A 20,294-nucleotide genomic window follows, 5' to 3' on the forward strand; every position below is an offset into this window, starting at 1 on the left:
TATTTTCATCACTCACACTACAAGATAACATAACATAGCATTCAATCTATAATCTTAAAATAATAAATACATGAATCTGTTCACTTGTACATTATACTTTTTTCAACTTTCACTTTTACACAGTGTTAAACCTTATTCAGAATTTGAGACAAATATTTAAAACATATTTTTTTATTAAAAAATGAATTTTAAGTGTAATTTAACCCATAAAATCAAGTAGAAAGTGAAATTTATACATATTTATATAATATAAATTTATATAATATAAATTAGTTTTATCTCAACATATTTAACAATAACAAATATTATTAGAATTAGTTCTAAGTATAATATTATATTAAGAAGTAAACTTTAAACTTAATTTAATCTCACAAATTATAACATAAAATTTTCACAGAACTCTTATAAATTAATTTTATCCTTATATTTTCGAACAAGAAAATCTATTCTAAATATACAAAATCTATTCTAAATATACACACTAATAAAATAATAATATATAATCTATTATAAAAAAATTTTAAAATAAATTATTAAAATGTACTTAGAACAAATATATATTTCAAAATTTTATTTACAACTCTCCTCAAACCAAAAACGTGTTTTTCTGCTACCGTGCCTAACTTTTTCTCTTGACCTCTATATAATACAACTAGAAGCAGTTCTTTCTTAACACTGTCCAACAAGCTCTACACTCTTCTTCCCACATTTCTGGTCTCTGCTCCAGAAATGGCTTCCAATTCCATTCTTCTTCTAGCCATTGTTCTCGTGGTTACCTCTAAGGTACACACACTCTTACTCTTTTCCATTCACTCATCATTTTCAAAGAAAGTGCACTTTTTTAAGTGTTTTTCTTCCATAAACTGTTTTTGCTTCAACATGAACAACTCACCTTCATGTTCCTGCGCAGGTTTTTTCTCATGAAGAAGATCTCAAGACAGTGGTATGCTCACTCACTCAAAATTTTCCTTTTAGTTTTGTTTGGTTTCTCTACATCCTTGTTTTTAAAAAGTTTTCTTTTTGAAATGGTTTTTGTCGTTATTGGTGTGATTTGTTTATTATCTTACATTAAGAGTGTCTAATCCAGCTACCTTATAATAAAGTTCAGATTTTGACCAATTTATTGATTTTGTTTTTCTTTTTAAAAGATTGAGTTGACAACATAATGTGATTTGTAGAGCTGTTTATACACATACCACCAAAAATGCACAATACCAAAACGCTTTATGCAAGAAAAGTATTTGTAAAGATCAATGACAAAGATGGAGAAATAGTTAAAAATGCAGCACACTATTTTTTCAATCTCTCATGACTTTCGCTTCTTTGTTAACAATGAAAATCTCTGCATTGACATAGATACAGAAGATATTTTAAACTAACCAAGAAAAGATACATTCTTTAGTAGCATAGATTACATGTGTGGTTGGAGGCTCCTTGAAGCTCTGAAAGAAGATATTTCAGTTTTTACCGTGTAAACTGAGAAGGAAATAAAGAGTTAGATCCAGCTTCAGCTGGTCTCAACAGCAATCAAAAACACTTCAACAATGTTTGATTTTCAGTCTGAGACATCCTAAACTCAGTTTAGCGAGTTACTATAGTTTTGAGACACCATAATCTTAACTGAAGTTTTGTAAAAGCAAGTCTTGATTTGTTTTTGAAAACTATGTTTCAAGCATAGTTTTGAGTCAAACTTAAGCACCAAACTTTTATTCAATTACACACTTAATCTGTGTCAACTTTTAAGGTGGATGCATCAGTGTGTACACATTAGCATGTATACATGAATTTTAATGTTTGAGAAATTTGAACATGGCATTTGGTATAGATGAACTATGTAAGTTTTAAAGTTTCTGCACCTTCACCTGCACCACCACTGCAGGTACCAACTCCTTCCCCTCCGGGGCCAGTGACCACACCAAGTCCAGCTACACCTCCTGTTAAGGTACCCCCTCCTCAGTCCCCAACAGTGAAGCCACCAGCTCCAACACCACCGCAAGTGAAGCCACCAGCTCCAACACCACCACAAGTGAAGCCACCAGCTCCAACACCACCACAAGTGAAACCACCAGCTCCAACACCCCCACTAGTGAAGCCACCAACACCAGCACCCCCAGTGGTTTACCCTCCTCCTCCATCACCAATAGTGAAGTCAATTAAGGGTATGTTTCTCAGAACTTTTTTACAGTGTCTATTGTATTGTAATTGAATGATATGATTTTTGTGACTTTTTTCAATGAGTTTTGGTCAGTGTACTTTCAACATGACATGGATTAAAATTGATTGATTATGTTTAGGAATAAACAAACAATCCACCTTATGTTTGTAATTATATATTAGTCAGAAGTACTTGTCAAATTTGGTTTTGTGGTCAATGAAAAACCTGATCTGAATGTGAGTCAATCTCACATCTCATGATGCATGTGAGAGAACCTCTGTTCATGTGACATTCTTTTTAAATGCTAACTGAGATACACTGATGTAACTACTGAAGGCTTTTTCTCTGCATTTTTTCTTTTCAGATTGCCTTCCACTGTGTGATGGTAGGTGCCAATTGCACTCAAGGAAGAAGCTGTGCATGAGGGCATGCTTGACCTGTTGTTACCGTTGCAAATGTGTTCCTCCTGGAACTTACGGCAACAGAGAAAAGTGTGGCAAATGCTACACTGATATGTTGACTCATGGCAACAAATACAAGTGCCCATAGAACCCTCTACCTATTTAGTAGCACCTAAGTTTTTTTCCTTTTCTTTCAAGTTATCAAGTTTGAATGCATGAGTATGTGGTTTGATCAAGTTGCTGGTGTACTTAATAACCGAGTGATGATCATCATAAATTATACAAGTGTTGATCATTGGTTCAACACTATTTTGTGTTGTCTATAGGATCCATGCGGTCCATGAAATATCATATGATTAATATGAGGAAGTATTTTGGTGTACCCATTTGAGAATTATAATAACCTCTTGCTATGATATCTTTAATGCAGATTTAAGAACTGCATAATTAATTTGAAGATGACCCTTTTCAAGATTTTGATTCCTTTTTGGGTACATCTTTTTGAGATGCTATGAGGTGGGTGAGACATCCTTTACTTGTCCTTTTGTTGGCATGGATTCAGCCATGGGGTCACCAATAATAAATCATTCCTATCTACCGTTCTCAGAATGCTTTGATTGAATCGCTTTGAAAAAAGCATATCATAAAAATGCCTTAGGTTAAAGCTCTAGATTTCAATTGCAGTAGCTTGAGCTATAAATGGTAACTTTCTTGGTTGTGGCATTGGAACAAACAGATTAGAAGCAAGTTACCTTGGAAGTAACGGTTGTTTATTTAAAGGAAAAGAAGTGTACAATTTTTCCCAAAAGTGAAGAGCGAGTCATGTCATGGCTGCTTATAAAATGTGGTATTTAATCGGTGAAATAAAAATGTTTATAGCAAAATATTAAATTTTAAGTATATTAGAAACTCAATAGAACAATTTTTAGAAAGTTGTTAAAATAAACGATCGATTTCAAATTTTAATTTGTCTGTTTTTCAAAAAGCTATACAATTATTGAGGATTTTTTTAAATAATTTTTTTCGTGAAGTTATAAAATATTTTTCATAACGTACCAAAAATAGAGAGAAGAAACACAGCGTTTTTAGATTGACCTTTTCTTCTTGAACCCGCATATTTTTCTTATGGACATAAAAGTACGAAAATTTTCCCTTTATCTTTAATTTTTTTTTATTCTAAAATCTAAGTTGGTTTTCACATAAAAAAAATATTTTGAATTATCCCATTCCAAGTTTGTTTTTGACTTTTAAATTCTGTAATTTGAAAGTTTAGTCTTTTAATCACTTCCATACAAGTAAGTGCACACGAAAACTATGGGGTGCAAAAAGAAATGACATTTTAGATTTTGGGCTTACTGATGTTTTCTAATAAAATGGGTCAAAATTTTCAAACCTAACTCAAAGAAGAGTGGGTGTTGCTCCGTCCACCACCACATCTTTCTCCCCCACCTCTCCAATTCTTTTTAATTCCAATTATATCTTTAGATTAAAATTTTTTACTTTTACTATTTTAATTTATTTTAAACCTAGTTCTCCTTGTCTTCTCCGTTTCATTTCTCCTCCTCCGTTTCTTTCTTCTTCATTTTCCTTACATTATTAAAATACATTAAAAATATATTCAAAAATAATAAATCAAAACATTTAAATTAAATTATTAAAATATTTCCAAAATAAAGAAGAAACTAATAAAACAAACCCTAAAATAAAAAATGTAACCTTTAAACGGAGGTTGACATCCGTTGAAGGATGTTGACATCCGTTGAAGGATGTCACCTCCGTTTAAAGGTTACGTTTTTTATTTTAGGGTTTTATTTGAAGATTTATTCGAATACGCACCTAGAGGAAGCAACACACGCAGTGCACCACGAGAGCGACACTGCACCACGAGAGGGAGACTGCTTGATAATTCTTTCCACCACCACCAACCTTTGCAACTTGTAGTATCTCACAGCGACGAAAGAAAGAGATGAAGAAATATAATGTTAAAATGAAAGAAAAGTATTTTACTCATGTACGGGGGACTAGAATAGGTTATTAGTGAAATAGGTTATGAATGAGTAAAATTAAAAAATAATAACCCTAAAAATAAAATTTTACTTAGGGGCAAAATAGTAAATGAGAGGTGGAGGGAGAAAGGTGTGGTGGTGGAGGGAGCAACACCCAAGAAGAGTTCATAAATTTTGACAAGGCCCAATTTTAATATAAAGCAGATGGGTCTCTACACTCGCCGATGGAGATTTGTGCCTACCTATCTTAATTTGGACTTTCTGGATATATTTTGGAAGAGTGATGCTGCCTCCACCACCTCATTTTCTCCCTACACTTTCTCAATTTTTTTTTTAAATTCTAAATTATCTTTTTTACTTTTTACTTTTACCAATTTTATTTTTTATTTTTTAAAACCCTAATTTCAATCCCCTCTCACTTTCACTTTCTCTTTCACTCTCAGCAGCAAGCCTCCATCTCCCACTGTCACTTTCACTTTCTCTCTTTCTCTTAATTTACACTTCGGTTAACACAAAATTTGACAAAAAGAGAAGAAGATAAACTGAACTAATTATTTTTTCTTTTATTCACTTTTTATTTTGTACTCAACAAACATACTTCTCTTTCATTGCACCATTGTAAGCACAAATATAATTTTAAGCATAGATTTTCAAGTTTGGTTATTTAAAGACAAGGAAATGGGGAAGAAACTTTTAGCAGATTATATTATGGAATCATGATACTTCAAAACTCACCAGAAGTTATAAATGTTTTAAATTTATACCATGCAGAATTTTCTTTTCCTGTCAAATTTTGTGTTAACGTGAGTGAAAATTAAGAGAAAGTGTCAATGGAGTGAAGACTTGCTGAAGGATAAATTTAGAATTTAAAAAGAATTGGGGAGGTAGAGGGAGAAGATAAGGTAGTAGAGGAAGCATCACTCATTTTGAAAACATGTTTTAAAAAAGCAAAAAAAAAGGTTAAAATTAATTTATGTATGAATTAATTTGTAAAACCTTTTTATATTATTTTTTAAAGATTACTTTTAATTCATATTTAGTTAATTTTAATTCATAAAAAAGTTAATTAAATTTTTTATATTTTTTCCTCTATATGTGATAGGTTTACATAAAGACCCTATATAACATGATATATGTTGGTATTAAAGTTTTCAAATAACATATTAATAAAAATATCTTAAATTTTAGGGGGTGATGAGAATAGTGTCTACCTACTTTTTTTTTCCTACGACACCTTCTACCATATATTTTGATATCTTAACTCATTAGAGATACATATAATAAAATAGATTTAGTATTTCCTTTATTGATTTTTTATTTTATTTTCTCTTCAACTATGATATCGTTGTTATTTTATATCATTTGAGGAATTCTCCTACAATTAGGGTTTTTCATATTGTTAAGGTTATTACTTTTTCCTTTTTTTTTAACATAGATTTTAAAATTGATCAATATTTGAATATCTGTAGTTCATGTTATTTGCATCCTAAACAAAATTTGCTACAACTTAGTTTTACCATCAACTAGTTTTGAATAATTCCTTATTTTGAGTTTGGAAGTGATGCAACCATATGGTGAGATATCATGGTATATGAGGATTTTAGGTCACAATATTCTCAATGGAATTTATTTAGGACTTTTTGTTTTTATCTTTAACAAGAATTAACATCAATCAAACAAGTTGACACTATAATAATGACTGTTTTCACTAAACTAAGAATTATATTAGATGAATTAGAAAATCACAAGCTTGACCCTCTATATATTGGTGATGATAAATGTTCTCTAATGCACTTGATTTGTGGTGCAAAGAAAAATACAAGATCAAGTAATTCATTTTCTTATATGTTTAACTTCAATAACTAAGTGTTTTCTTTTGTAGTACAATAAGAAAGACAAATTACTGGTTTCAATATTCTTGAAGATGTGATTCTGATTAAAGCTACCAATTCACATTCATGATATGGTATTTCTTCTAACTAGTTGTAAAGAATATCACACCATAAAACATTTTCTTTTTCTTTTGGCAAGAATGATTATTCTCCTAATTTTTTTATCTGATTGAGTGGGTATTTTTTTTGGAAGAAAATGTAAAAAAATTACAAAGTTTGTAAATACTATGATATTAGTGACAATTTACTATAAAAAAACAAGCTTACCTCTTTCTTATAGGCTTTATAAAGCTCAAGAAAAGGTTATTAATAATATGGTAGATGTAGGGAATGTTGTTAAAAAATTTCAACATCATTCATATTCACAAAGCAATAAAATGGACAACTTAATCTTATGATTGATAATCTTATTAACAATTTATAATTGAACAACTTAATCTTAATAATGTTTTCATAATGATCTTAAAGACAATATTTATATGCCATTACTTGTGGTACAAATCCATCCAAACTTGTTAAAGTTAGTAAACTCTAGAGATTCTTATATGGATTAAAGTAAAACAATGACACTTATATGTTTTAGAATATTCTTTTTTTTATAATTCTTTCACAACTTTAATTATCTATGTTAATGATAATATATATATATATATATATATATATATATATATATATATAAACTTGCTCAAAATAAGAATATTATATCATATTTTCAAAATTAATGACATTGATGCTTTAGTTTTTTGAAACTTGTTGGAAGATTATAAGCAATTTACACTATCTTCAACTTAAAACTTTAAGATAACGATGTTCAATTTTATCATTTTTATTTAATGTGAACTTAAATTCATACTTGAATTTTCAATTTAATGGGTATGTCGAAGGGAGAATTAAATGGGAGACACAACAACAATGAGACTTAAGCTCAACCTACATAAGGAATTGACATCATCTCTAATCCAAAATCTTAAAGACAATGCGTTTATGGACCTTCTATTTTATATGATGTTCAACTTTTTCATTTACTATACTTGTATGAATTGGTCACCAAGATTGACTATCGGCTATGATACCACTCTAATGGAAAAACAACAACAAAAGCAAAAATACTAGAGAATGCAATATATATAATTCTCCCTAACTTGTAAGAATCTATAAGGAGCAATTACCAATGAACAACAATAATAAATCACCAAAATTATAAACAAAGACATCAAGATTTTTACTGTGAACAACTCGACAAAACAAATGGTAAAAGCCACAAGTCATCCAAATCAAAGAAATAACTCTATTATGATTAACAAATAGTACAAAAAAGAGTTACACAACTACACAAAATAGTGCTAACACCCACTTAAATAACAAAGCAACAAAACTTGCAAATAGAGAACAAAGAAGATAAAAAAAAACTAAATAGATAGTTGTAGTGTGATCTAAATATCTCCTACACATATTTCGTATCAATGAACCAATAGATCAGAATGAAGAAAAGGATGTCTTAAACCTAATATCAAATTTGTAACCCGATTCAACAACGAACAAATCAATTTCGATTTTACAATCGCATATTAATGAAAAAACATAAATAATTTTTTCTCTCCTCTTTCTCAATATGTTGGTGTTCTAAATGAATTATGACTATTATTTTTTTCTATTTTTCTCTTAGAGCCTCTCTTCATCATATTAAGAAAATCAACTTCTAATTTTTTTTTCCATATAAGAAGAGAAGGTAATACTCAAGACTCAGACCTAACATTAGTTGTTCAACATTTTAAATCAATTTGTGTTTAAATTGATTTCTGCACATAAAATGTTCTAATTTGTTTTTTATTTAATTAACACTATTGAAGACTTTTAACGAATATGATTGGATTAACTAACCTTAAACCTTAAATTCTAAATATCTATTACTTGTTGTTGGATTTATTTTATTTTATCTTTAATTTTATAAAATCCAAGAAAAAAAAATAATAATGTCTCATATTCTTCAAAAGATGAATATTGAACTTTAGTTAACGCAACATGTAAACTTGAATGAGTCATCTACTTTGTGATTTTCATGTTAATTACAATCATATTGCTCTTTTATTATTTTTTTACAATATATAAACTCTGTTAATCCGATTTTTTCATGAATATACTAAGCGTATCAAAATTGATTATCACATTATATGTGAAAAAGTGCATTTTGCAACTAGCTAAAATTCTTTTCATTTATTTTACTGATAATTTTGCTGATGCTTAGACTCTACTTTATAGTACTTTTCATTTTTTGTATTACACACAGACACACATTATTAATTAAAATTTATAATTAAATATGTTTTTTATTCTTATCAAATTTCTGATTTTTAGTTTTTATTCCTAATGTATATATATCAAATTCTTTTCATCCTATTATTTTGTTTTTTTGCTTCTTAAATTTGTTTAGGCAATATTTTAAACAGTAAAACCAGTGATTTAAATAACTCGTCGGAATCTAAAATAAAAATTTAATAAACAACTGTTCTTTTTATTAGAGAAAAAAAACAAAAAAAGAATAAAAACATATTTAAAACTACAATTTATTAAAAGTTATAAATTGAAGAGAGATTCATTAAATAAGAAATGAAACTGATAAAACTTTATAATCTATAATTAAGTTTAATCTGATAATTAATAAATAATATTTTAAAGACTGTATTAAAAGTAATCATTACCAAATCTTAAAGCATTGCATAATTACAGTCTCAATCAAAAACATATAATTTCTCCTTTCTCTTTATAGTGTGTTGAATTGTATTTTCAAACTATCTAAACTGATAGTAACAAGTATTCAACTATTGAATTCAACTTCACTATAAAAAAAATGGGATTTCATTTTAATATCAAATTTGTTAAGAAAAGGTTAAAATCGAATGTGAACACACGACATATCCGAGAACATCTTTCTCAGACATAATTGTTGTATAAGGTAATGTTACGCGCTTCGTTGACCTGCTAAATTCTAGTTTTTTGCAAGCCAATGGATCTTCCACACAGTTTCCACTCTTCCCTTGTTTTAAATTTCACAATTTTCATTCATCTTTAACTCAATTCTTCTCTTCTTTACACCTCTCATACCTCCTTTCAACTCTCTCACTCACACAACCACCATGAGTCTTACTCAATCGTATGTTTAACACTTTCTACACTCAATTTGTTTGTTGGGTTTTGTTTTTGTGTTTCAAAAGTCATAAACTTGAAACACTTGAATTGATCCTATGTAACCAACATGTTTGTTTGTTTGTTTGTTTGTGTCTGATTAACTTTGTGTTGTGAACTTCTTGTGATTGCAGATTTAGCAGTGGAATTGTGCAAGCACCCTTTGTCACAAGCTCTCATCTTCTCCTAAAAACATGGGGTGTTATCTCGTCACGTGATGAAGATGTGGTTCCCCACGTGGGGAGGGGATTGGTCTGGAAAGTTTGGAAGGAATCGGAATTGACGATTGTGGTGTTTGAGGTCAAGAATGATTTTGATCCTCAGCAGAAATTGGTTTCTTCTTCTTTTCTCAAGGAGAAGAATAACTTCCACCGCTTTGAGTTTCTATGTACCAAGAAAATTCCAGAGTTATCTGTCAATGGGTCTGCAGTTTCGCTATTCATTGACAATCTTGAGAAGCTTGATGAGTTGAAGTCCGAGGTACATCTCCTCCTTTCCCTTTCATTATATTTCTGGTTTCTATTTGAAAAACTGCAATCTGAAACAGAATAGATTGATTAAGATATTAGATTTTTTGTGTTGCCTGCGTGAAAAAAATTGTGCTACAAGTCTAGAGAGGCATTTTGGTAGAGATCACGAGTAAACTCCTTCACCTGAGACAATTCTGTATGAGTCAGGTAGGATCACTGTAAATAGAGATGAATTTAGTTTTACTTAATCATGTACTAGTACAATGAACTTTTGAAGTAAGTACTACAAAATTTGACAATTGATGGTTGTAAGATAGTTCAAGTGGTGTCTGGAGTTTAAGGGGTTTTTCTTCTTGCTTTTTGGTTTTAAAAACTGGTTTCCCAATTAACAACTTTTCATCCAAAATGTATGAAGTTTTGAAATTTTGTTTCTGGGACAAGTGTGTTAAAAACCAAAAAGCTGAAGGTGAACTGTATTCTATTCTTCTGATCTGTGGTCCAAGCTCAAGAGCGAGTCATTAGGAGTGGTGCTGTACGTAGTGAGGCATGGACTTTTGTGTGAATTTCTGTTCTCATTACTTTTTTTGAAAACTAAAAATAATTTTTGAAAGTTGACATCAAACACACTTTGTTTCTTTAATTTCCTTAGAATTTATTGTTCTTCCTATGTGAGCCCTTGTAACTATGGTAATACTGATGCAGATTAATAGCTCCCATCCATTGATTGTTACTGGACATGGTGTTGGAGGAGCTATAGCTTCTCTCTTTACTGTGTTGCTTTTAGAAAGCATTGGCTCAGGAAAGAAACGCCCTCTCTGCATCACCTTTGGTTCTCCCCTTATTGGTGACAAAAAGTTGCAGGAAGCCATATCACGAAGTTCTACATGGAGTTCTTGCTTTCTACATGTTGTCTCTTGCAATGACTCACTTCCAAAGAAGTTGAATTCCCAACCAGTTGATTACATGCCTTTTGGGACATTTCTTTTTTGTTCTGATACAGGTGCTACTTGTTTTGGGAACCCGGAGTCTGTTTTGGAGCTTCTTGTGAGCTCAATCAATGATCAAAGTCAAGGTTTTGAGGTCGCAGATTATGGAAAACTTGTGAAAAATCTCAATCGTAAAGCAATTTGCAAGGACTTTAGCCTAAAGGGAATGAACTTCACACATTGTACTTCACTGAATGCAAGTATCCGTTTGCAGTTGTGTGCAGCACTAGGATTGACATCAGATATGCAGGTAGCTGAATATCTTTTAAGTTGTAAGCCGCTTGCATTTAAAGTAAGAACAGAACTTATAAGCAATACAATAAGAGCCGTTTTCTTATCAAATTGAGACTTTCAACTTGAAATATATGAAGATGACATTTAATGAAATATTTCATTACGGACTTGAATTGATTAGAGAACAATGTCTATGATTCTGCATATGTATGCTCAATTTAGTCTTGTGTGTAACTAAACCAGAATTTGGTGAGTAAATTTTTCATAATATCTTATCTAAATTTGATTTTACAGCAGCTACAACACCAGAACATTGATATAAATGCTTTGGTAACAAAGTTGGAAAAACTGGAGAATAAATTCATGTTCCAGAAGATGAAATTTGATCCATCCAAGAAATTGAATAACATGAAGATGGACATGGCAAAACTTGAATGGTACAAGAAGCATTGTAAAAGTCAAGGTAGTGGGTACTATGACTGCTTCAAAAAGGGCGTCTCAACTATTGACCAAGATGCTGTTCAGTGGCAGAAAAACCTCAGAAACTACTGGATTGACATGGTTGAAGAGGCAGAGATGAAACCTCAAACAGAAGCAGCAGCTTTTCGTACTCGCTGGCTTTTTGCTGGAACTAACTACAGGAGAATGGTTGAGCCTCTAGACATTGCTAAATACTATGAAAATGGTCTTCGTAAGGACTATGAGGCTAAAGGAAGGTCTAGACATTATGTAGTGTTGGAGAAGTGGCTGGAAGAAGATAAGAAAGAAAAAAGTGATTCAAAGGGAAAAACTAAAAAGAATGTGGAATTGATTTTAACCTTTGATTCTTGCTTTTGGGCAAAGCTTGAAGAGGCTCTCCTTTTGTGTGGACCGTTGGATAATTTGAAAGAGAATGTAGAGGCAAAAGGGAAGTTGCTTGAATTTGAGAACTATGTATATGAATCACTCAAAAAGTATGAAGTGTCACCAGAGATTTTCTTGAAGGGGAGCAGTTACATGACTTGGTGGAATAAGTATAAACTGTTTGCAGATAATCATAGACTAGAAAGCTTCATGAGCAATCGTCAGCATTTTGATCAGTATACTGAGGGAGATTATTTTTTCCCCTGAAGTACAGTGAATGCAATCTGTGGTTGGGGTTACAATAAATTATGATTTGATCATTCTACATTTCCTTTGTTGATTTAGGTAGGGATCTTGGTTTTGCCATCCCTTGTGCTGTCTTATGGGAAACTCTTGCAATTGTCTTTCCCTTGTAAGCTTTCACTCTCATTGTTCTGGAAAATTTGAATGCAATGGAAGCATTGTAACACCCTAACCTACTTTGGAGTTACAATATTACTAATCACTATCATAAAGAGATAATTGATGAGTCTCGGCTTTGTAGAGTTTTCTTAGGCTAATTTTGTCTCATTGAGATTTAGTTTGCTTTTATTTCCTGGTTTTAGTTCAGATTTTTATTTTCTTGAATAAATTGCTAATGTTCTGAAAATGTGTTAATAGAGTGGAATTAAGTAGATTTGAAAGTGTTTAGTCTTTCTGAAAAATAAAAATTCAGTTTTGAAAGTGAAGAGTGAACATTTCAGCTTGGAATTTCAGTGTAGTGTGAATTTTAAGGTTCTTGTGGAGTGAACTGTAGGAGTGCTATTTGGAGAGCTCGTTTTCAGTGCTGTGATGAAGCATGCATTGCAAAGTTCATTCCAGTTGAGGAAATTATTACTCCGCACATTAGCTTGTAGCAATCATTACTTCAAGTATGAATGCACTGCTGAACCAGAATGCAACTTGCTACTAGCAGTTTTGAAGGTTGAAAAGCTGAATCAGTGAGCAAAGTAACTGGCACCTGCCAGTGAAGATGAGTAGAGTAACCTGCATTTGCCTTTGAGTAACCTGTATAATACCTGCTTCAGAATTCATAGATACACGGTTCCAATTACATAGTTTTATTTTTAGTTTTCAGTTTTAGATAGCTGTAGAATTCTCTCTGCACAGTTCAAGTTCTTGATGTTTTACTTTCCAGATTTCAGAGTTCTTGTAGTTACTGTTTCAGATTTTGCTTCGATACAAGTTATATTGTGTTTCAATACTACTTCTTTCATTGTTTCTGCACTATTCAATTCAAGTTTCTATCATCAATTTACTGTCTTCTATCCAATTTTCTACAAAGCTTTTCATCTCTATTGTTAATTCTGAAATCGGATATTTTTCAAATCAATATATTTTTGGATTCTATTCATTCATTAGAATCCCTAAAGTTCTGTAGTTCTTCGAATAGTTTTATTCGTAGTTCTACCTACATCAGTTCTGCACTATTCGTAGTTCTCTAGGCCTAGTTGTCGGTACGCCGTGGACGCGCCGGAGCTGTTACGTTTTGCAGCTTTGCAAAGAGAAAAAGAAAAACAGAGTTGCGGTGTAGGAAGAATAAAGAAGGAAAGAGAAAGAGTAAAAAAAAGTACACTACTTTCAAAAGGTTTCTTATTTAATAATTTAATTATATTAATGATTCAATATTTTATTAAATTCTGTTTTTTCTTAAGTTTTACATATTTTTTATTTGAACATGAGATTTAATTCCAATATTTTTTAATTTAAATTTAAATCTATATATGATTTATTAGATAATTATATACTTGTTATTATGTTGTGTTTATTTTTAATTGAGACCACTTTTATATTTTCATTTATTTTACTCTTAAACTATGGAACACAAAATTACAAATTTTATACTTCGGATCTCTCTTTTTTAAATGATAAATTAAAGTTTTGTTAGATGTTAAAATTATAAAATATCAATTAAACTTTTACTTAATAAAAAAAATTAAATTATTTTTTACAATAATCATATTAAAATTAAAAATATAATATAATATCAAATAATTAATAATTTAATATTATTTTAAAAGTATATAATATATTATACTATAATTAATTTTAATTCTGACATGTTTTATTTTTTATATTTAAATAATTTAATTTCTATTATATTAATTTATTTGACAATATTTTATTTTTACATTTAATTAATTTTTTATGTTTATGGACCAATCTTTGTTTGACACGAAGTTAAAATGTTATAAAAAAGAAGAGTAAAAATATCATTATTCTTATTTAAATCAACTCAACTGATGAATCAAAATTGGATTTCTAATGCAAGTCATAATCAGTTAAAAAAATCCAAAATTTCACAAATAGGATTTCTCATAAAATAGCGAAAGATCATATTAGAACAAGTCAATTAATTAAACATAAACTAAAATGTTTTGATAGCAATTGCGGAAGCATAAACCATAACCCTCCACCAAATAAAATACTGTTTATATATATAACCCAAACTTTCCTTCCACTTTCTATGTCTTTACGTAGCAAGTTTCCTCAATTTATCAGAAAAAAATGCAAATGCTGAGTGTTGACTTGATTTACTATTGACTTCATCTTCATATCATTGATCTATTAAAATCATAAAATTCTCAAGAATTCACTGCATTACAAGTTTCTTCCTTCCTTTTGCTATTTTATATCAAAACAATTCTTCTCTTCTTTACACCTCTCATACCTCCTTTCAACTTTCTCACTCACACAACCACCATGAGCCTTACTCAATCGTATGTCACAGCTTAACACTTCCTACACTCAATTTGTTTGTTGGGTTTTGTTTTTATGTTTCAAAAGTCATAAACTTGAAACACTTGAATTGATCCTATGTAACCAACATGTTTGTTTGTTTGTGTCTGATTAACTTTCTGTTGTGAACTTCTTGTGATTGCAGATTTAGCAGTGGAATTGTACAAGCACCCTTTGTCACAAGCTCTCGTCTTCTCCGAAAAACATGGGGTGTTATCTCGTCACGTGATGAAGATGTGGTTCCCCACGTGAGGAAGGGATTGGTCTGGAAAGTTTGTGAGGAGTCGGATTTGACGGTTTTGGTGTTTGACGTGAAGAATGATTTTGATCTTCAACAGAATTTGGTTTCTTCTACCTATCTCAAGGAGAACAATAATTTCCACCGCTTTGAGTTTCTATGTACGAAGAAAATTCCAGAGTTCTCTGTTAACTGGTATGCTGTTTCGTTATTCATTGACAATCTTGAGAAGCTTGATGAGTTGAAGTCCAAGGTACATCTCCTCCTTCCCCTTTCATTATTCTGTGGTTTCTATTTGAAAAATTTACTTTTTTTGAAAACTAAGTAAATTTTAGTAAATTTTGAAAGTTGAAGTCAAACACACTTCGTTTCTTTAATTTCCTGGGAATTTATTGTTCTTCCTATGTGAGCCCTTATAACAATGGTTATATTAATGCAGATTAATAGCTCCCATCCACTGATTGTTACTGGACATGGTGTTGGAGGAGCAATAGCTTCTCTCTTTACAGTGTTGCTTTTAGAAAGCATTGGTTCAGGAAAGAAACGTCTTCTCTGCATCACCTTTGGTTCTCCCCTTATTGGTGACAAAAAGTTGCAGGAAGCCATAGCACAAAGTTCTACGTGGAGTTCTTGCTTTTTACATGTTGTCTCTTGCAAAAACTCACTTACTAAGAAGTTGATTCCCCACCCAACTGATTACATGCCTTTTGGTACATTTCTCTTCTGTTCTGATACAGGTGCTACTTGTTTTGGGAACCCCGAGTCTGTTTTGGAGCTTCTTGTGAGCTTAATCAATGATCAAAGTCAAGGTTTTGAGGTCGTAGATTATGGAAAACTTGTTGAAAATCTATATCGTAAAGCAATTTGCAAGGACTTGATCCCACAGGGGCTGTACTTGACAGATTCTACTTCACTGAATGCAAGTATCCGTTTGCAGTTGTGTGCAGCACTAGGATTGACATCTGATATGCAGGTAGCTGAATGTTTTAAGTTCTAAGCATTTAAATAAGTAATGCTATAAGTGTCGTTTTCTCATCGATTCAAGAGTTTCAACTTGATAATATGTGATGACATTTGATGAAATACTTCATCACACATGTTACCGACATGAAATTCCAAATTTGATTACAGAACACAATATCTGTGATTCTGCATATGTATGCTCTCTAAATCTTATCAGTCTTGTGTGTAACTAGACTAGAATTTAATGAGTATATATCTTCATCGTATCATCTGAATTTGATTTTACAGCAGCTACAACATCAAAACACTGATATAAACGCTTTGGCAACAAAGTTGGAAGAACTGGAGAAATTCATGTCCCAGAAGAAGGTGAAATTTGATCCATCCAAGACATTGAATATGAAGAAGATAGACATGGCAAATCTTGAATGGTACAAGAAGTATTGTAAAAGTCAAGGAATTGGGTACTATGACTGCTTCAAAAAGGACACCAAAAAGGACACCTCAAAAGTGGACACCTCATCAACAGTTTCCCAAGATGTTATTCTGCCGCAGAAAAGCCTCAGAAACTACTGGAGTGAGATGGTTGAAGAAGCAGAGAGGAAACCTCAGACAGAAGCTGCAGCCTTTCGTACTCGCTGGCTTTTTGCTGGAACTAACTACAGGAGAATGGTTGAGCCCCTATACATTGCTGAATACTATGCAAATGGTCTTCGTAACTATGAGGCTAAAGGAAGGTCTAGACATTATGTAGTGTTGGAGAAGTGGCTGGAAGAAGATAAGAAAGAAAAAGGTGATTCAAAGGGAAAAACTAAAAAGAATGTGGAATTGATTTTAACCTTTGATTCTTGCTTTTGGGCAAAGCTTGAAGAGGCTCTCCTTTTGTGTGGACAGTTGGATGATTTGAAAGAGAATGTAGAGGCAAAAGGGAAGTTGCTTGACTTTGAGAACTATGTTTATGAATCACTCAAAAAGTATGAAGTGTCACCAGAGATTTTCTTGAAGGAAAGCAGTTACATGACTTGGTGGAACAAGTATAAAGAGTCTGCAGATAATCATAGACTAGCAAGCTTCATGAGCAATCGTCAGCATTTTGATCAGTATACTGAGGGAGCCTATTCCTTCCCCTGAAGTGCAGTAAATGCAAGTGTGGTTGTACAATAAATTATGATTTAATCATTCCACATTTCCTTTGTTGATTTGGTAGGGATCCTGGTTTTGCCATCCCTTGTGCTGTGTTTGTTCTATTGGAAACTCGTATACTCCACTGTCATTGTTCTTGAAAATTTGAGTGTAATGGAAGCATGTGAAAGATGGACTTTTCAGCAGATGAGATCATTAGGTTAATTTTGAGGCTTGTCAATGTGATCATTATCCTAGATATAAACTTTACAGCAAGAGTTTAATAAAATTTAGGGTAATGGATGTGTAAAACTGTTTATGACAGCAACAAATTTATTACACATGACAGATAATTTGTGATTGAATACTGATGCAAAAGCATAGTTTGTGATTATATAATTTGTGTTTGAATAATTATATAAAAGGATTGTTTATGATTGGATCATAACATAAAAAAAATGTCCTTAGACAGCATTTTGATTAAATTCCAATTTAAAAGTGACATTTCTAATATTTTAGATAGCATTGTAAAATTAGTTTAACAATTCATAACCACTTTTGCCATCCTCCTCTATGGTGTAAAAAAAAGTATTAATTAAAATTAGTTACATTTCCTTGTAGAAGTGCAGATATAACACACTTTTTTTTTTTAATAATAACTACTTAAAAATAATCACATATAAATTATTATTTTTCATTGGTTTAGTGAAAGATAAAATCTAACCATAACCAAGATTTGTAGGAATAAATATTTATCTTTTTTTTTTCTAAATTCGTTTTAGTTGTATACAGTTTCACAAATTGTAATTTGTTTTCATAAAATTTTATTACAGATTTTACATTTCAATTTTCCAATATTAGATAATCTTGATTCAATGTTAACTTATGGGTAAACTTAAATGTTTTGTTATAATTATTGTGTTAAGAGATTGCAAAGACAAAAAGTGATTATTTGTAATAACTATGATATGAGTTCATTAATTATGTCTTGGTAGTAATTAGAAGTTGTGTTTAAGTCTAGAAGTTGAAAGATCAAGTTTAAGGGTCTATAAATAATTGTTGCATTCTTAAAGGCTTGTTATCACAAGTAATAACATTAGGGAATATATATATATATATATATATATATATATATATATATATATATATATATATATATATATATATATATAAAAGAAAAACTTGTCAACAAATTGACGTTAGTGTTAGAGAGCTTGAGTGTTTAAGCAAGCGTAAAATTTAGAGAGTTTGAATAAGATGATAACTTTGCAAACAGTATGTTTGTGTCTAAGTTAACAAAAGTTGTCAATTATGACAACTAGTCTATAGATGAAGACTCTTCTTGATTCCCAAAAAGTATGGAAAGTAGTTGAAAATGGCCATCAAGAACCAACAAGCATAAAAGGATAGTTGAATGCCTAACTTGTTGTGTTAGAGCATCGCGAGTGAAGGATAAATTAGTTTTGTACGTGCTATACCGAATTGTGGATAAGTAAGGCTTTAAGAAGATAGCAAATACTACATCTTCAAAAGAAGCGTGAGACATATTAGAAAAGACATATAAAGGGATAATCGTGTAAAGTAGATCAAACTTCAAACTCTTATACGCGAACTTGAAAGCATGAGAATGAAAGAGGCTGAAGGAGTAGTCGAATACATATCTCAAGTAGAGATCGTGGTGAATATGCTTGGAATGAATGGATAAACATTGTTCGCTAACCGAGTATTGGAGAAAATCCTGAGGTTGTTAACTCATGACTTTAAAAATTTAAAAATATGATGTACGTTATTGAGGAGTTTAAGGACTTGTCAATCTCTCAGTTAAAGAGTTTTTTGGGTCACTTGAGGCATATAAACAATAGAAAAAGAAGAAGAAGGAGAAGTCGGTGGTAGAGATAGAGGAGGATATGAAAAAGGAAACGAGCAATCCAACCAACAAAATTAGTGTGACCAAGGACGAGGTCAAATGAAAGAAGGTCAATCAAGCAACTAAGACATTGATAGGAAGATTACATTCAGATATGTATACTTCATGGGAAACATAACATTCACCTAACTTTTGAAAAAAGCCACCCATAGTAACACTATCAACATGCAAAGTCACGTTGTAGCATCTTGGGATGTATGTTATGTAATTTGACTTAGAAATCTTTTAACCAAGTTGAAGATGAAGAGAAAATGACTATGATTCGAATTGACAACAAGTTGACCATATAATTACCCAATTAATTAGAAGAGAAATAAATATATTGATGTTCAGTTTCATTTCATTTGAAAGCAAGTGAAAGAAGATAATGTGGACTTAGAGTACAAGTCGTTGTCAAAAACATTGTTAAAAATAGTAAAAAAATGATTAAAAAAAACAAAATATATTTAAGTTTACAAAAGAATTTTGTTAAATAAACGTAAATACTACATTAGGAAATTATAAAGATGAAAGGTAATTTTTTATAATAATTATGACATAAGTTCATTAATTATATCTTGCTAATATTTCTAAAAGTTAAAAGAATATTTGAGAAACACTTTTTTCTTTTCAACATTAACATATCATTTAATTCCTATATATCTGATGCTAATTTTATTCATTCACATAATATACTAATAATAAGATTTAATAATAAGCTTTAATACATATTTTTCTAACCGACATTGTAATTTTCAATCAATAATTAAATAGTATGTTAACGGTGAATTAAAATTATTTAACTTTAAAAGAAATAGAAGAACGAAATTGAGATTAAAAATTCATAGGAAAAGTTTACACTGTCACTCGTATCAGATTTAAGTTTATTTTATATCATTCTTATTTTTCTTTTCTTCTTTCTCTTCTTTTTCATTACATTCTTTTTACATGTATCATTTTTTTCCTTTCACCCATGTAGTCAATCATTTTACTTTTCATATATGCACTCAATATATAGAACCATAAATATATTTTTTCCTTTTCAAATTCTGAATATAAAAACATTATTCAAATAAATAAAAAGCTGATTTGAGATTTTCAACGTGTGAATTGTTTG

General features: G+C 30.8%; 3 protein-coding genes across 5 annotated transcripts; all 3 read left to right on the forward strand.

Moving 5' to 3' along the window:
• The first annotated feature begins 631 nt into the window (after positions 1-631).
• Positions 632-2,938, forward strand: LOC124841057 (Gibberellin-regulated family protein). Its single transcript, XM_047317233.2, has 4 exons — positions 632-783; positions 911-943; positions 1,880-2,159; positions 2,520-2,938. The coding sequence occupies exons 1-4, from the start codon at positions 730-732 to the stop codon at positions 2,702-2,704; spliced, it is 552 nt and encodes a 183-aa protein (XP_047173189.1). The 5' UTR covers positions 632-729; the 3' UTR covers positions 2,705-2,938.
• Positions 2,939-9,436: 6,498 nt separating this feature from the next.
• On the forward strand, positions 9,437-12,699 carry LOC124841061 (senescence-associated carboxylesterase 101-like). Of its 2 annotated transcripts, none has more exons than XM_047317240.2 (4): positions 9,437-9,605; positions 9,772-10,117; positions 10,810-11,343; positions 11,625-12,699. In XM_047317240.2, the coding sequence occupies exons 1-4, from the start codon at positions 9,589-9,591 to the stop codon at positions 12,435-12,437; spliced, it is 1,710 nt and encodes a 569-aa protein (XP_047173196.1). In that variant the 5' UTR covers positions 9,437-9,588; the 3' UTR covers positions 12,438-12,699. The 2 variants fall into 2 exon arrangements, with proteins under 2 accessions (XP_047173196.1, XP_047173194.1); XM_047317238.2 differs by having other exon boundaries at positions 9,438-9,605; positions 11,622-12,699.
• Positions 12,700-14,685: 1,986 nt separating this feature from the next.
• On the forward strand, positions 14,686-17,477 carry LOC124841065 (senescence-associated carboxylesterase 101-like). Of its 2 annotated transcripts, none has more exons than XM_047317245.2 (4): positions 14,686-14,929; positions 15,094-15,439; positions 15,626-16,159; positions 16,441-17,477. In XM_047317245.2, the coding sequence occupies exons 1-4, from the start codon at positions 14,913-14,915 to the stop codon at positions 17,278-17,280; spliced, it is 1,737 nt and encodes a 578-aa protein (XP_047173201.1). In that variant the 5' UTR covers positions 14,686-14,912; the 3' UTR covers positions 17,281-17,477. The 2 variants fall into 2 exon arrangements, with proteins under 2 accessions (XP_047173201.1, XP_047173200.1); XM_047317244.2 differs by having other exon boundaries at positions 14,688-14,929; positions 16,438-17,477.
• Positions 17,478-20,294: the final 2,817 nt, after the last annotated feature.

The sequence above is a fragment of the Vigna umbellata genome, chromosome 4 (assembly GCF_029865625.1).
Source record: "Vigna umbellata cultivar VRB3 chromosome 4, Vumbellata_1.0, whole genome shotgun sequence".
Taxonomy (NCBI): domain Eukaryota; kingdom Viridiplantae; phylum Streptophyta; class Magnoliopsida; order Fabales; family Fabaceae; genus Vigna; species Vigna umbellata.

Coding starts and splice junctions, on each gene's coding strand:
- LOC124841057 (XM_047317233.2), top strand. CDS start 730: ATGGCTTCCAATTCCATTCTTCTTCTAGCCATTGTTCTCGTGGTTACC. Junction 784..910: donor TTCTCGTGGTTACCTCTAAG/GTACACACACTC, acceptor GTTCCTGCGCAG/GTTTTTTCTCATGAAGAAGA. Junction 2,160..2,519: donor AATAGTGAAGTCAATTAAGG/GTATGTTTCTCA, acceptor TTTTCTTTTCAG/ATTGCCTTCCACTGTGTGAT.
- LOC124841065 (XM_047317244.2), top strand. Junction 15,440..15,625: donor TTGATGAGTTGAAGTCCAAG/GTACATCTCCTC, acceptor ATATTAATGCAG/ATTAATAGCTCCCATCCACT. Junction 16,160..16,437: donor GATTGACATCTGATATGCAG/GTAGCTGAATGT, acceptor TTGATTTTACAG/CAGCTACAACATCAAAACAC.
- LOC124841061 (XM_047317238.2), top strand. Junction 10,118..10,809: donor TTGATGAGTTGAAGTCCGAG/GTACATCTCCTC, acceptor ATACTGATGCAG/ATTAATAGCTCCCATCCATT. Junction 11,344..11,621: donor GATTGACATCAGATATGCAG/GTAGCTGAATAT, acceptor TTGATTTTACAG/CAGCTACAACACCAGAACAT.